General features: G+C 38.7%; 1 pseudogene and 1 gene segment (V, D, J or C); one reads left to right on the forward strand and one right to left on the reverse strand.

Moving 5' to 3' along the window:
* The first annotated feature begins 427 nt into the window (after positions 1-427).
* LOC100717042 (G patch domain-containing protein 2-like) lies at positions 428-2,456 on the forward strand (annotated as a pseudogene).
* Positions 2,457-4,598: 2,142 nt separating this feature from the next.
* LOC100717599 (probable non-functional immunoglobulin lambda variable 5-48) lies at positions 4,599-5,218 on the reverse strand. The segment is given in 2 exon segments: positions 4,599-4,969; positions 5,101-5,218. Coding segments are annotated over 2 exon segments (411 nt in total).
* Between the last annotated feature and the right edge of the window lie 10,087 nt (positions 5,219-15,305).

Raw genomic sequence — 15,305 nt, forward strand, 5'->3', positions numbered from 1 at the left:
TTAACATCATCCACAATCATGAGAAATTTGTGTCCACTAGGTTCGTGTATTCTATGACTGCACCTAAAACAGAGTAAGGCAAAGGGAGAGGAACAGATACCATTCCTAGATAATTCAGGTCAGGCCAATCTGAATTATCTGGAGTCTCTTAAGACTGTCTTTCCTGACTCACTGTTACTAGAAGAAAATCCTTAACTCCATACTGGATGTCTGACCAAGCCAGTTGTCTCCAAAGTTTATTTTTTAAGGGTTACTCAGCACTTACATCTCTCAGGTGCCCCTTAAACTGTCTAATAGATTGGATCTTGAATTTGTCTACATTCTCTGTGCATTCTGGAATTAGTAAACTACAAGCAAGTGTAATAGATCATTTTAGCGATAAAGAATAGAATTGGTTACTAAGTAGAGAATGATTCCGATGCTTAGGATGACTGTGCTCAACTACAGATTACAGACATGGCTTCTCCTCACTGTGGAGAAAATGTTATTTCCTTTTCATCCAGAGAACATTGTTTCTGAGATTGAGCAGAGAATCACATTTTCCAGAGAGTCTGGGATTGGCCAGTTTGGGAATGGTGACTTCATTCTTGCAGCTGGTCTGTAAGAATCAGGGTACCATGGACCCAGTGCCCAAAAAAGAAACCCTTAGATTGTGTCTCTGTCTAAAGTGAAGATTCTGAGCCACATATGGGTAGTGTTAACCTCCTCATTCCACATTCACCATCTCCCTGGAAGGAAGAACTGATTTACACAGTTCTTGATATGACCTTAGAGAGAAGGTTTTAACTATGCATCTAGAAAAGGAGAATATATTTTTACAAGTACAAGTACTATAAAAAGAGATAAAACAAGTAATGATGTCAGAGGGCAAAACCCCGTGGGAGACTGGCATTCAAAAGCAGTGCCAGTTGGAGGTGACCGTGGCAACTGATGTGGACTCATGGATGAGCAGTACATGACTTAGCCTCAGCCTTGGAGGAGATATCTGAGCAGAATAAGCTTGATAAGCTGTGGGAAGAGATGGCCCTGAGCCCTCACCAGCAGAGAAGGCAGCTTTGAAAACGCTGAGGTCAGAAGTGCCTGTCTGACTTTACTTACCTGGCAAAGCACACCTGCTGCTAGTGAGGCCTCTGAGTCCAGTCTGGCTGAGGCCACTGAGGACTGTGTAGAATTTGCCCCAGGCATTAATTTCAGTGACTGATGACACAATGGTCACCAAACAGCACTCATCCCTCAATCCCATTGTAAGACTAAACAAAATTCTTGTCATGAATCTGACTACTTTACTCAAAGTGCACCTGTTGATCACTCAGCCACCATTCAAAGGTGAAGCAAGTGACTTCACAGTTGGCTGACAGCCTTCAGCTGAAGCTTAAGGTGTCAGATTAGAACTACGAACAAAGCTCAGGTTCAACTCTGCTAAGAAACAGTGTCTGTCTCACTGGAAGCAGAAAATTGTCTGGATCTCATCTGGCCATGAGATGTGTTGAATCATCAGAAAACAGGACTTTCCTAAGCAAAATCGAAAGGAAGGAAAGAATGGGATGAGAAACAGATGAACAAGTACAGGACTCCGATGAGAACATGTCAGAATGTGAAACCAGCAGTATGTATAGCAATAGTGACATTGGACTCTTGTCCAATAATATGGGATGGCAAGGAGCTGATGAACAGTGATTGGTTCTATGAAGGAAATGTGTCCTAGGAGTCACTGTTTATAATCTTGTGCCCAAATCGGCTCCTGATCACTGTGCTGAAATAGGAAGAATGGATTCTGCATGGTATAAACTTTCAGATTCCACATTCCCTTTATCTTCTTGGCAGGTTCAGAGAGGATACCACACTTGCTTGAATCATCAGGATGCCCCAAAAAGGGACAAAGAAGGCTGGTTGGGAAGGAGGTCAGTGTAAGTACTCTGGGTACTGAGAGATTAAGCCATATCATTAATGACCCCTGACATAAAGAAAAGAATGAAGCATTGCCTTCTAATTTTCTTCACATTTCTGCTTGTGCACAAGTTGAGTCCCCTCTCTCCCCTTTACTCCCTGGATGCTTCGCTGGTGCTTCTCCCCAAAGATGTTCACCAGCACACTGCTCTACCTGACAGGCAAATGTACACTGGGGACCTCAATGTTCATGTGACATCAACAGGAAATGGAAGCCAGTAGCCACAGCACCAGTGTCCAGCCCCAGTGCCGTTCACTTGGATGCAGTGGGAGAGACAACCTCAGCAGTGCAAGACCAGAAATCGAATTCTGACTGGTTGGTCTGGACCTCTGCAACAGACAAAGCCACTGACTCAGCTATGGAAATATTTTTTAAATGCTGTAGGAGAAGAACCCTGGATGCAGCCAGAGAGCTTGGGTTCCCCTCTCAACCCACCTCCCAGGAGCTGACCGCATGTGCTATCCAGTCTTGCAGATTCCCAGTCCTTTCACCTCCAGGACCAATCTAAACAAATTCTTACATGGAATTGTGTCTGTAGCAGATGAGGTCTGCTTCGATCCAGGTCTTGATTCACTCAGAGTATCATTAAGATAGATGTCCAAGTTCTCAATTTGGAACCTCAAAAGACACAATAGGAGCACAGACTTTAGGAATCTCTCTGGTGTTTCTGTGGAGGGTCTGATGGAGTCACCAGAAACTGCACTGTATTTTATCTCATCTTCGGCACTTGTGTTCTATGGAAAGAGAAACATCTCTACACACAGATAGGTGTAATGAATAAGTTGCTTTATGTCAGTGACTGTTTCAGTGATACAATCAGTCTGCTGTAGCAAATGTGCCTTAGGTTCACCACTACTGATTTAGCACATCAAACTTAAATAGTCATCAGAGTTAGTGTTATATAGTGTTACAGAGAGGTCAATAGCCTGCAGCAGAACTTCATACTCTATTATTATAATGGCTTCTTGGGGCCATGTTTTCTGGGAGTAAAACTGTCTTTTGGACATGCCTTTGTACTTGGGTTGTTTATGAGAACTTGGGTACATACAGTAGTGCCTGAATCAGATGCAACTTTGTCAAAATGAGGATTCAATGACTTCCTGGGTCTGCTGGAAAAAAGCTACAGTTTCAAAAAAAAATATGACCCACAGTGTTTGTCATTCAGTGGCCTGCTTGACAGAAGACTGTGTTTCTTGTATGACTCGAGTGTTTCTATTCTGAAATACTTGGAACGATTTGATTCCCATTTTTGTACTGTGGAAAAGGAACATTCACCCTGCACCTGGATGTTTTCTTGGACATGGGTGCAGAGGAGGATGCAGCTTCTTTCCCCAAAGTGTGCTGTTCCCTTCCGCTCTCACAAAATGTAATTCATGGAAGATTGCTCTACCATGTTCCTTTTTTTTAAACCAGGAATTGAACTCACCACCACATGCTTGCCAGGCAAGTGCTTATGCCACTGAGCTAAACTTCTGACCCTCTATCATATTCCCTTTAAACATTACCATTCCAATCAGTAGAAGCTCTAGAATTGCTTTATCAAGGAAGTGAGCAGGTGGGTGGATGTGAATCTGGTTGGAATGGGGAGTTAGAAGCAAAGTTTATGTAGTACATTATGTAAAACCAGGACCATGTCAGCCATCCACAAAAGGAATATAGTGGAGGGGGAGGGGAATGGAGAGTGTGCATGGCAGGGAGACAGTGCAGATGCCAGCCCAGCATCCTGGAATCATCCCTGTTGTCACATAGCAGTGAATATATTCACAAGGTGTCAAAACTGCCCTTCCTTACCTAGGATCTGCACCCACAGTACAGAAAATATCGTGTCTGAATGGATATAGAATAGCACTGCTGACTCACTGTGGTGATAAAGATACATTGTATTGTCATGTGCAATGTCACCTAGTCCTCACAATGGTGTTTGGCATATATAATAATATGCTGGGTGATTTAAGGAACAAATTTATGGAAGCAACACTTTTTCTTTGTGCTGAGATCTGTGGGTCATGCAGAGATTAGTCCTGTGGTAAATGGGTAGAAAATTAGTTTTCTGAGAGACTAGAATATTAAGCACAAAAATACTTTCCAACACATTTCAAGGTGCTGAACATGCATAGTTAATGAATTATTAATCAATTTATTCTGCTTGCGGCTTTTTCTGTATTAATCAATTCTAGAGTAACCTTACAATCAATTGTATTTTAAATCCTAAATACTAATTTTCTTTTTATATGGCATAGTATAAAATGTTACAAATTAAGAAATATCTGTTACATTTCAAAATAGTTTCAAAATCAGGTTATCTAATTATGTTGAAAAAAACTGAGCATGACATATTTGATGATAGTTTTTGAACACATGTGTTTGATCTACTAGGAATTAACCTGGTGTGTTCCTCAGTTTTTATTTCTGATTCTCACTTATCCCTGTTTACTGCACTAACTATCTGCATCCTGTTAGTTTCCCACAGGAGCAAAAGTCAAAACATTATCTATTTGCATGAGAAGAATTCATAAAAATTCAGTTTTACTTAGAAATAAAAAAAAGATAGAAAAACAGATAGTGACCAGAAAGACAATAAGAATTTGGTTTTAAATTAGTCTTAGTCCTAGCCAGTTCGGTTGTCATAAAACATTGCAGGGAAAACAAAGCAGACATTTTAGTCTCACTTCCCCTTCATCTCTAGCACTGTGTAAGTACCACTGTTGCTGTGATGTGTTAAACAGTAGTAGTCAGCCTCATCCTCATACTGAAGTTCAGAGATGAGCAAAATTCCTGCGTTAGCTGAGGGGTTTTTGGATCCAGTGAAGCGGCTAGGAACCCCAGAGCCCTGGTGCTGATTTGAGTCTGAGTAATATCTCAGTAGATATCGAGGATGGTTCCCTGACTTTTGCTGGTACCAGGAAATGTGGTAACCAGAAACTACAAAGCCGCTGCTCAGGGTGCAGGTAAGTACGGCACTTGCTCCAGAAGACGCGGACAGGAAGGGTGGTTGAGTGAGCACCGGCTGGGAGAAGGAACCTGCAGACAGACATAGTCATGAGTGAGCAAACGAGGACAAAGTGGAGCTTCTTCAAGACTCTGGTCAAAGCAGAGTAATCTAGGCTGGCTGCCTGATCCTCGATATATTGGTAGATTGTGCCAGTCCCTACCTGTGCAGTAACAGAGGAACAGGAGGAGAAGAGGAGTCCAACCCATCGTGCACATAGGACTAGGAGCCCCACAGTGAGACTGGGCTGCCTCAGACCTTTTCTCACTCAGGCTGTGAAGAGGTGGGGACTTCCATGCAAATTTGCTTTCATCATACCTAACTCCTCCTGAGCCCTGATGCTGGAACTTAGATCACATTGTAAACTGCAGAGGTTGAAGATTTGCTTTCCCTTTGAAGGGAGCCCTGGGTGAAGCACCTATGTGATGTGAGAAAATAAATGTCTCTGCTCAAGGAACTTTGCCAGGTTAGAAAGGCTACACTTGCTCAGTTCCTATTAGTAAACATAGAAGCCAAAGAAATGGTCCTTTTTGAGCAGCTACCCAGGAGTGAAAGGCAATCTGCACAAGGCCCCCTTCTGGTCACACAATGCATCTTTCCCTAGGGTTCAGAGGCCTGACATTCTAGTTAGCTGGTTTCTACTTTTCACCAAGTCACCATGTCTAGCCTCCCATGAATAACCTGGGGCTTCTATGCTTTCATTTTGATGCTTTTTGATTTTTACTGAGGTTAGTTTTACTAAGGAATTATAGTTCTTGGACTGTGGTGGGTATAGAATATATGTAAATAAAAATGCAATGTATTTGTTCTCCCACAAAAGACAGCATAAAGATATCATTTCCTTTATGCATAATTTAATAATAAATACGTGTTTAATGTTCCACAGTCTTTTTTATTAAGTATATATATTCCAAGCTTTGCTGAATTGATTTTTTAAAATCCACTATTAGTTATTTTAATTATTGAGGTCACTGACAACAAGTGAAGGAGGCAGAATCAGTAGGTTTCCCGGTGAGATACATTGTAATAAAATCAAGTTGCAGCTGGCACAAACATCCTCAAATACTCATTCAACAGCCTCATTCAGCCACTCCCAATGCAGATTGTGTCTGTTCTGGGTCACTTAAAATTAAAACAAATGACAGGAATGAGACTGTTCCATGGGCTTCTCCAAAGCTTTAATAATGACAACTGGCTGCGTATTGAGCTTTATAAGGAAATTCTAGACTTGTTATGAGGCTTCTTCAGTGAAGCTATTCTGTTGAATCTCATAGCTACAACAATTTGCAGTCCGCTACATTTCAATGCTAGAGTAGAGACACTTATTTTTACCCTTTATGCTTAAAAATGACAAAGAAGAAATAAGACTTACATGTATTAAACAAATGCAGGCAGCTTAACATATAGCTGAAGACAATGATTCCCACAAAGGCCAAGAAATTCCTTCATGTAATCCTTTAATTAGTATGCCTGCTAGAATTCAGTCAATAAGACTTAAGAACTACAGTACATATAAACCCACATATGAACAAGCAAAACAAAGAAACTATTCTTATCCAGAGGCTTTGTAACAAGTATCTTAGTGTGACATGGAAACTGGTATGTTTCTTTAACTGTCAAGCCAATGATTGCCCCAGACTACTCCAGGATGATTGCAATTAGTTTTGATGGTAATGTATCCTACAAATTACTTGTACCTCTTCATTTCAGTAATCAAAACATTCAGTTCTCTGTTGCAAGAATGTATCCCAGTGCTAGTCTTCAAATATATGATTGCATATTTGACCCATCTAATTCATTTTGAGAATTTTCTTTACTAATTGTTCTGGCTTATAGCTAGTTGCTACCTCCCCCACCACACACACACACACACACTCCCAGAAAGAATTTTCAGGGGTAGCTGGATCTAGGAAGTGTGAATGTAGATATGAGAGTGTGATAACTTAATTAAACACTGACAGAATTACCATAGTTGTAATTGTGGATAATGGAAAGGTTCATTCCAAATGTGGGTTGGGTGGCTACAACCAATATGCTAATAGACTGTCTGGGATAAAAACAAAAGGTAGGCTTGCTGATGCTGATGATGGGGCTGCTGCTACCGCCTCCTTCCTCCCACCCAAAGAACTGTTTATTCTCTGCCAAGCCTCTCTGTCATGCAGCCTTGCCTTCGAGCCAGTAGGCTATGGACTGAAGCCTACAAACAATGGGTTAAAATTAAAATTTCTTCCTTCTGTGTGTTGAGTATTTGGCACTAGCAGTGAGAAAGTTAAACAAGATCTAGACTGAAATTCAAGAGCAAAGGGCCCCACTGAATGATTTTAAAAGTTTTAAGTTGGGCAAAATAGAAAGCTCCAATAAAGTTAAAACATAAACATGGACATTAGAAGAATTCAGCTATCAAAAAGGCCACCAATAAAAAGTCAAGCATTTTACAACAGGACAATAAAAAAAGTGGTCTGAGGAGATTACAAGAACTAGGAGGACTCTGTTTTGTATTCAAAGGTGAAAGACTTTTCCATGTTTCAGAAAGGCAGCTTTGTATAGAATTTGTTTCTCAGGTTTGGGTTTCTACAAATCAACAATTCAGGCTCTGGACTCCTACATCCCAGAAATAATAAAGCCTGGCTACTGCTCCATCTGGAAACAAACCTTGGCATAAAACACATGGTTTTGGTTTTAGGAACATGCAGAACCCTAGAGTTGTGGAATCAGGAAGGATTCCACCTGGCTTCAAGAAGGCCTGGGAAGCTAGACAGTGTGCCTCCGAGAAGGCATTGTGTGAAGCTATGACTGTGAAGTTGAAAGTGTATAGGAGACCAAAAAATATTGGAAAAGCCAGGAATGTGGATCAATAAAGGAAAGTTGTATGGAGTGAGTTAGGTTGGCCCCAGGGAGAAGCTATGAGAGCTACAACCACAAATAGTGTCACAGAGTGGAGACACCCAAGGTTTTTCAGGTTCATGTCCTGCCACAGAATCACAAAATTTAACATCTGGATTTTGGCTATGATCCCATTCCTTTCTATCCTCCTATTTCTACCTTTTGTAATAGGATTATTCACCTTGTCTCATTGTATATTGAAAGTCTTTAACTTTCTTTTCATTTTTATAGGTGCTTTCAGCTAAGAGTTTTCCTTAAATCTCTGAGAAGATGAGTTTATCAGTAATGCTGAAACTATTAGTAACTTAGTAATTTCTAGAGATAGACTAAATCCCTCCAAAGCCTCATATGCTCATGAGTGAGACTTTTCAGATGTGACTGAATCTAACATGTGTGACTATAAATCACCCAGATGTGATAATTGGATCAATTCATTGACTATATTAACATGGTTCTGTTTGTGACTGAATGGATTTACTGAAGTCTGAAGCCATGTTTGAATGTGGGAGGCACTACAGAGGCACTACAAAGAGTCTTGTACTAAGAATGCAATTAAAGCAGAAGGAAAATTCACTACTTCCTGCTTGTTATGCCATGGACTATTTCTTCTCTGCCATGCTGTCCTGCCTGCTGCCAGATGACTATAAACTGATACCTCTACAAACTGTGAGCTAAAATAAAGTTTCCTCCTTTAACTTGCACTTACTGGGTAATTTTGCAAATCAATGAGAAAACTAACTAAAACACAATGACTCTCCTCAGCGATACACTTAGTGGTTTATGCTCAACGTTTCACAGTAAATTTGTGGGAGCCTTGAGAGTGAACCTGAAATACTGGATGAATTTTGAAAAATTCGTAAGTTTTGTCTTTTCTTGTAAACTTATCCTTTGCCTCTTTATTCCTAGTCCTGATTATTATAAACTTATATGATCTCTTCTACCAAGGTCGACAGTGGGGTTTGGGGACCTGACTCAAATATTTGTGACTTACTTACTGTTAGTGTCTGTGATAGATTTCATTATTAAATGCATGTCCATGAAGGCTGTCTCTGAGTTGGGTTTCGGTATACATTCCAAAAGCTTCTGATAAGCTGTTTTAAAATATACACGTAGAACTCTTCCCATCCAGTTTCAAAGCCCTAGAGCCATATTCTAGGGATGTGTTGCAGCTAACCACCCGAAGGTTTTGAACTCCACCCAGCCAGGCACAAGACCGTGGTGCCATACTCCTGTCACGTGTCCTCACTAGCTTTATAGCTCTGCCCAGGTTCCAGAGTAACCCATCAGGGGAACATTAGAGAAGCTTCACAAATCCAGAGGTACCAAGCCTTGCCCAGCCCAGAGCTCTAGAGCCATCCATCAGGAAGCTACCAGCCTAGCTGATGGTCTTGGAGATTTTGAGCACTGTCTATAACAGCACAAAGCTCAGATCCATAGTTTAGGGGTGTGTCCCAATTAGCTCCTTTAGTCCCAGAGGTTCTAAACTCCACCCAGCTAGGAGCAAGCATACTGCAGAGGTGCATCCGGACTAGCTGCCTGGGTCCTGGAGATTTTGAACTCCACCCAGCCAGGCACAAGGCCCTGGCACCATTATCCAGGGGTGCATCATGTGTAGCCACCTGGGTCCTAGAGATCACAAACTCTGTCCAGCCAGATGCAAGATACTGGTTCAGGAATCTGTCACAGCTAGCAGCCTGGGCCCAAAGGTTCTGAACTCCATCCTTCCAGGAACAAGGGTCTCAGTGCCATACTCTGGTGGGGAATCCCTGACAACTGCATGGAGGAACTGAGATCTTCCCAGCCAAGTATCCCAACACAAGGCATCAGGGAAATTCCCGGCAAGCCTCACAGGTCACAGAGGTACCAAGCCCTGCCCAATCCAGAGCCCCAGAGCCATCCAGTGAGCAACCAACCTACCTGATGGGTACTGAAAATTTCAAGCTCTTCCCATCAGAGCACAAATCTCTGGCACCATAGTTTGGGCATGATCCCAGCATGACCCCACATAGGCATTGGAGGTCTGAAGTTCTACATAACCCAGAATCCCAGTGCAATCCATTAGAATGGTGCTTGGATAGCTGCACAGTTACTAGAAGAAAATGACAGAATGAAAGATCAAGATGAAATCATAGTCCTCCAGCCCACCAAGCACAAAACCAGGAAACATTGAAATGGAACACATTGGAAATTGCACAACTAGACTTTCTTACGTGATAGCAACTTAAGTAAAGAAACAACTCCAGCAAATAAATAAGAAAAGAGAAACAACGCTATGAAGGATAGAGGAAATCAGATTAGAAATAATCTCTCAGGTTAAAAGAGAAATGAGAATCATGAAAGAAATATTAAGTGTAACTAAAAAAGATCTAGATTTTAAAACTAGAGCTACATAAGAAAATCATGGAAACTTTGAAATAATTATATAAAGGCAGAATTAGAATGCATGAAATAGTTCAAAGTGATACTCAGGAAATTAAAATTTCCATTGGAAGCTGACAAACCAGCTTGAACGAAACTGAAGATAGACTCTCAATTGAAGACTGAGACCTTGAAGACAGGATGGAAGCTTATGATTATGAAAGAAGAGGTCTCTTAAAAATAACAAGGAACCAGAAAACAATGCAACAGCTACAAGATGAGTCAAAGAGAAACAAAAAAAAGACCGATAGATGTCATAAAATGGTATGATTTCAACTCACCAAAAAAAAAAAAAAAACACAGACTGGCAGAGAGGATTAAGAAACAAAATCCAACAATATGCTATGTAAAAGAAACACATTTAACTCAAAAGGAAACCATAGACTCAAAGTCAAAGGATGGGACATAATACTCCATGCAACAGGAACTAAGAAAAAAGTGAGAGTTCTATTCTGTTTGCAGACAATGTGAACTTCAAACCAAGAATGATCAAAGACGTAAAGAAGGTCACTACATACTTGTCAGGGTAAAACTTCAATGCGAAGAGATTACAATCATAAATATATATTCACCAAATATAGCAGTACCTGTCTATGCAAGAAAAATCTTTATAGAAGTGAAAAATCAAATATGCAATAATATAGTTATAATAGGGGATCTTTACACCCCATTGTCACAAGGACACAAATCTATCAAGCAAAAAATCAGCAAATAAATGACAAAAGCGAATCAAACTTGTGAACAAATGGACCTAGTAGATATATAGAGAGTATTCCAACCAGTGACAGAACACACATTCTTCTCTTCTGCACATAGATCATTCTCTGAAACACTCATATACTAGCCCACAGAACATGCTGAAGGAAATGCAAAGGAATTGAAACAATCCCCCACATAATCATTTGATGATAGCACAATAAAGACAGAAATTAATGACAAAAACTTCCACAAGAACTACATAAAGGTATGGAAATTAAACAGCACTCTTCTAAAAAGGCAATGGATCACAGAAGAAAGTAAAGAAGTTAAACAATGTCTACAACCAAACAAAAATGCAAATGCAACTGAGCAGAACCTGTGGAACACAATGAAAACAGGCCTCAGAGGGAAAATTATAGCCATGATTTCCCACATCAGGAAAATGGAACAAACAAACAACCTAATTCTGCATCTCATTGTTCTAGAAAAAGAAGAGCAAGTGAATCCCAAAGTCCACAGAAAGGATGAAATTATAAAGATAAGAATTAAACCAATAGACAAGTATTGTGAAAATAACAAGATATACTATGCTACCTATTACTGTTATCCCAGTTTCCTGCTCTGAAATTCTGTACCAGTTTCAATGCATTGTCTCAATTGGCTTTGTTCTGTCTTGTTTTGTTGTATTGTACTATCTTCAAAATAAAAAAATAAGAAATCAATGCAACTGAAAGTAACAAAACAATGCAAAGAATTAATGAATCAAAGAGTTGACGCTTTAAAAGAATAAATAAAATTGCGAATCTCTAGAAAACCTCATCAAAATGAAAGAAAAAACTCAAATCCATTCAATAAGAAATGAAAAGGGCAAAATCACTGCAGAACCTGTGGAAGTACAGAAGATCATCAAGACCTACATCAAAAACTTCTGCTCTCATAGGTTCAATGCCACAGAAGAAATGGGCATATTGCTAGAAACATGTGAATTATCAAAGTTGGAACAATAAGATGTAAAAGTGTTGAAAAACCCAATTTCAGTTAATGAAATGGAAAACATAATTAGATCAGTACCAAAAAGAAAAGCCCAGGTACTGACAGATTCTACAGTACATTTAGGGAAGACGATGCCAACACTCCACAAACTCCTCCATAAAATTGATAGGGAACCAATTCTCCCTAACTTATTCCTGAAAGCAAGTACTACCCTAATACCACAACCAGAGAAAGATACAGCCAAAAAAAAATTGCAGGCCAATCCTCCTAAAGAACATAGATTAAAAATGAATACTCAGTACAACACTGGCAAACAGAATGCAGCAAATCATCAAGATAATTATACACCATGGTCAAGTAGGATTCATTTCAGGAATACAGAGATGATTCAACATACACAACTCAATAAACATAATACACCATATCAACAAAGCCAAAGACAAAATCACAAGAACATCTCAGTAGAGGTAGAAAAATCTTTTGATGATCAACACTCATTCGTGATAAAATTCCTAGAGAAAATTAGAATAGATATCTTTATCTCAATCAGATAAAAGCCATATATGATAAAACAACAGCCAACATCTTATAAAAGGACAAAAACTGAAAGCTTTCACCCTAAAATCAGGAACAAGACAAGGATATCAATTATCAACACTCCTATTTAACATAGTTCTAGAAATATTAGCCAGAGAAATTAAAAAAGAGAGGGAAATAAAAGGAATAAAAATAGAAAAGGAAGAATTTAAATTATCATTATTTTCAGATAACATGATACTCTACATAGAAGGCCTCAAATCTTTAGTGAAAGACTTCTAGGTGTAGTAAACAAATTCAGTAATATAGCTGGATACAAAACCAACACTGAAAAATCAATAGCATTCCTGTACACAAACAGCAAATTCACTGGGAGAAAAATAAAAGAAGCCATGCCCTTTAACATCCAAAAATGAAATAATTAGGAATCAATCTAACAAAAGAAGTAAAAGATCCATACATTGAAAATTATATTACTCTGAGAAAAGTAATCAAAGAGGATTTCAGAAAATGGAAAGCCATTCCTTATTGATGGATATGATACAACACTGTGAAAATGGTCTTTTTCCCAATATTTTTATACAGAATAAATAAAATTGCGAATCTCTAGAAAACCTCATCTAGGTGTAGTAAACAAATTCAGTAATATAGCTGGATACAAAACCAACACTGAAAAATCAATAGCATTCCTGTACACAAACAGCAAATTCACTGGGAGAAAAATAAAAGAAGCCACGCTTCATATATATATATATATAATTTAATGCAATTACAATCAAAATATCACTAGCAAATCTCACAGATTTAGAGATTCTTCCTAAAATTCATCTGGAATCAGAAGAGACCTAGAATAGCAAAGGCGATTCTGGGCAACAAAGGCCATGCAGAAGACATCACAATCCCCAATTTAAAATTATACTACATTGTTACTGTGATAAAATCAGCATAGTATTTGAATAAAAACAGATGTGAATATCAGTGAAATAGATTAGAAGATAGAGTCACAACTACAAACACACTGAGTCAACTTATCTTAGACAAAGGGGCCAAACATGTTCGCTGAAAGAAAAATAGCCTTTTTAATCACTGACACAGGAAAAAGTGGCTTTTCTTGTGCCGAAAAACAAAACTACATCCATGTCTATCACCATGTACTAAAGTCAAAATGAATCAAAGATCTAATTATTAAAACAGAAGCACTAAATCTGTTGGAAGGCAAAGTAGGTAGAAACAAGTAACACATGGGGGTAGGCAGAGAATTAATGAAAAAAGATCAGTCTCAAGGGGAAATACTTCCTAGAATCAATAACTGAGATTTCATCTTATTGAAAGTATTTTGCATGTCAAAAGAAGTTTCCAAAGTAATAAAAGCAAAATTTATGAGTTGGGAAAATACCTTAGCCACTGTACCTCAGACAAAAGACTCCTACCTAAAATATAAAAATAATTTTAAAAATCAGACCCCAAAAATTCAATGACCCAAACCAAAAATGGGCAATTGAGATTAATATACACTTCTCAGATGAAGAAATACAAATGGAAAATTAATACATAAAAAATATTCAGCATCATTGATCATTAGAGAAATGCTTCTGGACAGTTTCCAAGAAGAATCGAAAATATCTTACCACAGAGATATAAATGCACTCATTTTTATAGCAGCACAATTTGTAACAGCCAATCTCAGAAAAAACCCAAATACCTTTAAATGAAGAATGGATAACTGCTCAGCTATAATGATATATTGGAAGGAGGCTTTTATAAGTAAATGAAGGCAAATTGAGACCATACTCATAAGCGAAATAAATCAAACTCGCTTGTGTAAATATCATATTGACTCTGTAGTGTAAGAAACTGAAAGAGCAAAAAAGACCCAAAATCTACAATAAATATTGTGTAAGAGTAAGAAATTGCTCTAAGGGCAAAGTAACTGGGATAGGAGAAAGGATGAAAGGAGAGAAAAAAGTGAAAGACATAAATTTGCATATGCATACATAAGATAGATAAGATGACTATACTACTAACTCTATTAGTTCTTGGAAAAGGAGTTAATACTCATATGATTAGATCAATTTTGATTCCTACCTCTGATAATCTAAGCAACCCTTTTGAAGGTAATAATATGCAATATTAAAACCATTGTTAAATTCCTATCATCTTGTTTTGAAAACCTATACTTTTGTTGTTCTAGGATTGTTGTTGTTTGCTTGTCTCTCTTTTTCTGTGTGTTTTTCTTTACTGTGTCTTTTTTGTCTTAAATAGAAATAAAAATATAGAAGTATTCCCCTTCTTTTGTTGTTACCTGTTCGATAGTTTCATAACTGACAATACCTTACCTTTTCTTCTGAAATAGAAGTTAAAAATTTTCTCTTCTCTTTCTTTAGTTAGGGTTTTAAGGTTTCTAGTTAAGGTCTGTATGAAGACCACTTAATCCCTAGACTTTTGGACACTGCGTTCCAGGGTAGAAATTGCCAACCTACTTTTTACAGAATACATTCTTTCTCATCAGAAGTACAGGAATAGGAACTGGATGTGGTGTCACATGCCTGTAATCTCAGAGTCTGAAGGTTGAGGCAGCCTGTGCCCCACAAACCTACCCCAGAGATCTCATTTCCAGTAAAATTGTTCTGACTTGGAGAAATATGGTCACAGTGTTATATACTAGGTCTCTCTCTCTCTCTCTCTCTCTCTCTCTCTCTCTCTCTCTCCCTCTCTCTTTCCCCATCTCCCTCTCCTTCTCCCTCTCTCTCTCAATCTCACTCTCACTCTCACTCTCCCTCTCCCTCTCACTCTCACTCTCACTCTCACTCTCACTCTCACTCTCACTCTCACTCTCAC

This window comes from Cavia porcellus, unplaced genomic scaffold (assembly GCF_034190915.1).
Source record: "Cavia porcellus strain 051 isolate PalLab524CR breed Dunkin Hartley unplaced genomic scaffold, mCavPor4.1 scaffold_16, whole genome shotgun sequence".
Classification (NCBI taxonomy): domain Eukaryota; kingdom Metazoa; phylum Chordata; class Mammalia; order Rodentia; family Caviidae; genus Cavia; species Cavia porcellus.